At 58.5% G+C, this 5,151-nt stretch overlaps 1 protein-coding gene across 2 annotated transcripts in view; it reads right to left on the bottom strand.

Annotated features, from left to right (window-relative positions):
• ECE1 (endothelin converting enzyme 1) overlaps positions 1-5,151 on the bottom strand; it is a 12,900-nt gene that overhangs the window by 7,245 nt on the left and 504 nt on the right. Inside the window, exons 1-3 of one of the 2 annotated variants that reach the window (XM_009995739.1) lie at positions 4,395-4,481; positions 3,299-3,440; positions 2,176-2,388 (exon numbers count right to left, since the gene is read on the bottom strand). In XM_009995739.1, the coding sequence (XP_009994041.1) occupies positions 2,176-2,388; positions 3,299-3,440; positions 4,395-4,481 (442 nt within the window). Of the gene's footprint in view, positions 1-2,175; positions 2,389-3,298; positions 3,441-4,394; positions 4,482-5,151 lie in introns of those variants that run through there. The other variant, XM_009995740.1, reaches the window with a different exon arrangement.

Here is a 5,151-nt window from a genome sequence, read left to right as displayed (position 1 = left end):
CCACATCACCCCCCCCCCTCCTTCTCCCAAAAGACAACACTCTTCCCAAACCTTCTCTTTTCAGATAATCAGCCCCAGCACAGTGGAAAGTGCTGATAAGGAGCCAGTTGTTTGCTCAAAGCTTGAACAAACCGTCCCCGCCGGTTGCTCGGATAAGCTGCTCCGCTCCGGCGTTCGCACGCAGGGGCTGAGCCCGGGATCCTCCCTCCACTGGGGGAGTTTTGGCCCTCAAACATGGCCAGATTGCCAGCCAGCCCCCCGCAAAAAGGCTGCTCACAAAGGCTGGAAGATACAGCAGGAGGAAAACCTCATATCCTTAGGGTGGGTAATAGGGTGCTACAGTCTCTGGGTGCAAATCCTTGATTTCAGAGCTGCTGGGAATGCCACCACGGGGTTTGCAGAGCCAAGGCCAGGACCCTTCCCCTACTCGGCACCAAAGAGCTGCAGCACCACGGTCAAAAATTCCAGGGGCATCCAGGAGAGCAACCACTGCCAGAATCTGCTTCCCTGTGTCCTCGCAGCGCACGCGTCATGGATTGGTTTGACACTGGAGTTTTAACTCCAACCTTATATCCCTGTGGGCATGTTTTTGGTATCCCCCAGACCTATCAGGGCTTCTTGGTACTGTGGAGGTCCCACCACTCACCCAGCAGATGCTTCATGATGGCCTGGTTGTGCTCCCAGAGGTTGTTGAAGGTCCCCCAGCGCGAGTGGCCATCGGGGAGGGGGTTGGCCTTGATCCAGCCCCCACAGGCGTAGCTGAAAAAGTCCTCGCAGGGATTGACCGCCCGGTCCAGGGAGCTGAGGATGGAGCTGGTGACGGAGATACAGGCTTCTGACAGGCACACAGAGGGTGGCCCTGGGGGTGGGAGTGATGGGTTCAGTTCCTCCATTGCAGCACAATGAGCTGCACCAGGGAGCAGCCTGCCCCGCAATGAAAGATGTGGGCAAATATCCCAGCTGGTACCCAAGTGTCCCACCCTGTGCCTTGCTCCAGGGCAAGCAATAGGGATCAGCATCCGATCCTATGCCTGAGCATCCCATCACAGGGTAAGGGATGTGAACAAGCACCTCATCCTATGCCCAAGTATCCTGCCCAGTGCCTGAGGATCCCAACCCAGGGTGAAGGATGTGGGTGAGCATCCCATCCTGCATCCAAACATCTCACCCTGGGGCAAGGGATGCAGGTGACCATCCTGTCTTGTGCCTGCATGTCCCAGTCACCCCTGGAGTATCCCTGGGGTGTGGGATGCAGGCCAGCATCCCATCCTGTGCCTGAGCATCCTGCTCCGTATCCAAGCACCCTGCCTGGGCAAGGGATGCAGATGACCATCCTGTCCTGTGCCCAAACATCCCACCCCACACCCGACCATCCAGCCTGGTACCCAAGAATTGTAGAATATGTGGGGTCAGAAGGGACCTTTAAAGGTCATCTACTCCAGCCCCACCCCCTTCTCCTGGTAAACCCAGCGCCAGATTTCTGCTGGAACAGTCTGGGACGGAGCCGTTCCCGCACTGCTCCCCTTCCCCACATCACCCCCCCCCCCTCCTTCTCCCAAAAGACAACACTCTTCCCAAACCTTCTCTTTTCAGATAATCAGCCCCAGCACAGTGGAAAGTGCTGATAAGGAGCCAGTTGTTTGCTCAAAGCTTGAACAAACCGTCCCCGCCGGTTGCTCGGATAAGCTGCTCCGCTCCGGCGTTCGCACGCAGGGGCTGAGCCCGGGATCCTCCCTCCACTGGGGGAGTTTTGGCCCTCAAACATGGCCAGATTGCCAGCCAGCCCCCCGCAAAAAGGCTGCTCACAAAGGCTGGAAGATACAGCAGGAGGAAAACCTCATATCCTTAGGGTGGGTAATAGGGTGCTACAGTCTCTGGGTGCAAATCCTTGATTTCAGAGCTGCTGGGAATGCCACCACGGGGTTTGCAGAGCCAAGGCCAGGACCCTTCCCCTACTCGGCACCAAAGAGCTGCAGCACCACGGTCAAAAATTCCAGGGGCATCCAGGAGAGCAACCACTGCCAGAATCTGCTTCCCTGTGTCCTCGCAGCGCACGCGTCATGGATTGGTTTGACACTGGAGTTTTAACTCCAACCTTATATCCCTGTGGGCATGTTTTTGGTATCCCCCAGACCTATCAGGGCTTCTTGGTACTGTGGAGGTCCCACCACTCACCCAGCAGATGCTTCATGATGGCCTGGTTGTGCTCCCAGAGGTTGTTGAAGGTCCCCCAGCGTGAGTGGCCATCGGGGAGGGGGTTGGCCTTGATCCAGCCCCCACAGGCGTAGCTGAAAAAGTCCTCGCAGGGATTGACCGCCCGGTCCAGGGAGCTGAGGATGGAGCTGGTGACGGAGATACAGGCTTCTGACAGGCACACAGAGGGTGGCCCTGGGGGTGGGAGTGATGGGTTCAGTTCCTCCATTGCAGCACAATGAGCTGCACCAGGGAGCAGCCTGCCCCACAATGAAAGATGTGGGCAAATATCCCAGCTGGTACCCAAGTGTCCCACCCTGTGCCTTGCTCCAGGGCAAGCAATAGGGATCAGCATCCGATCCTATGCCTGAGCATCCCATCACAGGGTAAGGGATGTGAACAAGCACCTCATCCTATGCCCAAGTATCCTGCCCAGTGCCTGAGGATCCCAACCCAGGGTGAAGGATGTGGGTGAGCATCCCATCCTGCATCCAAACATCTCACCCTGAGGCAAGGGATGCAGGTGACCATCCTGTCTTGTGCCTGCATGTCCCAGTCACCCCTGGAGTATCCCTGGGGTGTGGGATGCAGGCCAGCATCCCATCCTGTGCCTGAGCATCCTGCTCCGTATCCAAGCACCCTGCCTGGGCAAGGGATGCAGATGACCATCCTGTCCTGTGCCCAAACATCCCACCCCACACCCGACCATCCAGCCTGGTACCCAAGAATTGTAGAATATGTGGGGTCAGAAGGGACCTTTAAAGGTCATCTACTCCAGCCCACTCTGCAATGCACAGATCTCTTTAACCAGACTCAGTTGCTCAGAGCGTCCTCAAGCCTGACCTTAAATGTCTCCAGGGATAGGGCTTCTACCACCTCTCTGGGCAGCCTGTTCTAGAGATCCACCACCCTTGTTGTAACAAACTTCTTCTTGATATCCAATCTGCATCTACCCTGCTCTAGTTCAAGACCACTGCCTTAGATCCCACCCAGGGGTGAGCGATACAGGTGAGCACCCCACCCCGCACCCACGTGTCCCATCCCAGGGAACCCACCAGCAACCCAATTGGGGGGGCAGGATTCCCACGGGGAAGTGAGGACTTACGGGCTCTGTACTGGAAGATGAGGCCCAGCAGACAGGCGGCCAGCACAGCTGCCAGCACCCCCACCACCACCACCAGCTGCTTCTCCGCACGGGTCCGCTCAGCCCAGCACCCCGGGCTGCCCCTCGAGCCGCGGAAGTTCACCTGCGGGAAGAGCAGCGCCGTTTCCCCACCGGCAGAGAAACCCACCTGAGCATCCCCCATTTTGCTTCCCACAGGCAGGAATTTGGCTCCCAGCGAGGGATCCAGCAAGGTTCAGGCTGGGAAAAGCAGCAGCTGCCTTCCAGAAACTATCCAGGAAGGGCAGCACAATGGCAGGAAAGGGAGCGGGGCGAGTGTTTCAGCAAGCTCACCTGCTACCCGTGTGCCATCCCAAACCCCTCCTGGAGCACAGCTGCCCCCCCCCCCGGGTGTCCCCATCCCCACTGCCAGCTCTGGGACAGGGTGGGGGTCGCAGCGATGGCGGGAAGTGCCGTCACAGGATACTGCTGCTCAGCCCGAAAAACATCCCCAGGAAACATCCCGATGCGACAGCGAGTGGAGATGGGCAAAGCAAAACCACAGCAGAGCCACGAGTTTTGGGGCTGAAAACACCATTCTGGGCGGAGACCAACGGGGCTGGGAGGGGGGCTGGCCCCGAGAGCTTCACTCCAGCCCCGAGAGCATCGCTCCAGCCCCAAAATCTTTCCCAGCAAAGGACAGACACTGGCAGCCTTGGAGTTTTTTCTTGCCACCCCCTGCCCTTCCTAAGCTGCTTTCCTGCTGCTCAGGGAGGAATTAACCTAATTCCCTTTTGTGTGGGGACAAAGCTCCCACCACCGCGATAATTGCTTGCCCCAACCGTGCCAAGAAGGGGCTTGGCAGGCAAAAAAACTGTGTGGTGGGGGGTTGCAAACAGCCAGGACCCAGCCCCGCAGGCTGCCAGGTGCCAGGAGAGGAGCAAAGGGCAGCAGGAGCCAACACAGCTCTGCCCACACCGGACTTTGGCCCACAGAAAAGCTGATCCCAGGCACAAAACCCTTTTGCAACCCCCCTCGCTGCTTTTCAGGACCTAAGTCCTGCCTTTTTTCCCCCCCTAAAACACACATGAAGCCCTACCTGGAAACCGTTGGGGTACCCATCGCCTTCATTGATGGAGTCCAAGGGGTCTTCATCGTCCAGCGTCGCCCGCTTGTAGGTCGACATCTGCACAGGGAGATCAGCAAACAGAGGTGCTCAGTGGCTGGGGTGGAGGAAGAGGAGGAGGAGGAAGGAGAGCGAGGGAGAAATACGCACCCTCTAAAGCCGCCTCCTCCTCCGGGGAGCTAAATCCCGAATGGCTCCGGGGTAGCAAAGCGCTAAACAAACGCCGGAGGAAGGTTATGGAAAGAACGAGGGCTGGAGCCAAAAGCTGAGCAAAGCCCGAACTCGCCTCGCTTTCCCCCGGGGCCCGGTTGTGCAACCTCCCCTCCAGCCTGGAATCAAACCCTGTTCCTCCTCCACCGGCCCCGCAGCGGGGTGAGGGACCCCCAGTGGCAGGGAACCCTGGTGTGCCGGGGACCTGAGAAAAGCTAACAGCTTTTCACCCCAAAACTACCGGCTTGCTCACGCTCCACACCCCATCTGTGAAGCCCCAAACAGCCTGAGGGTCCGTCTGAGCAGCCAGAGGTGACAGCACCTTGAATTCAGGCTGTCGATGGGTCCCAGCTCCTTGTGCCCCAGGCGTTATCTTGCGCCGGTGCCTGGCTCTTATCTCATCCCCAGAAGAAAAACAAGGGGAAACCTCAGGGGTTGGCAGCCAGCCCTTATCGTGCTGCTGCCGCCGTTTCCTTCCCTCCCCGCACAGCCCTGCCACCCAGCCCGATTGTCTCCCGCT

Source organism: Chaetura pelagica, unplaced genomic scaffold (assembly GCF_000747805.2).
Source record: "Chaetura pelagica isolate M959 unplaced genomic scaffold, ChaPel_1.0 scaffold234, whole genome shotgun sequence".
In the NCBI taxonomy this organism is placed as follows: Eukaryota; Metazoa; Chordata; class Aves; order Apodiformes; family Apodidae; genus Chaetura; species Chaetura pelagica.
The sequence above is the reverse complement of the archived record's forward strand: the minus strand, read 5'-3'. Positions and strand labels throughout refer to the sequence as shown.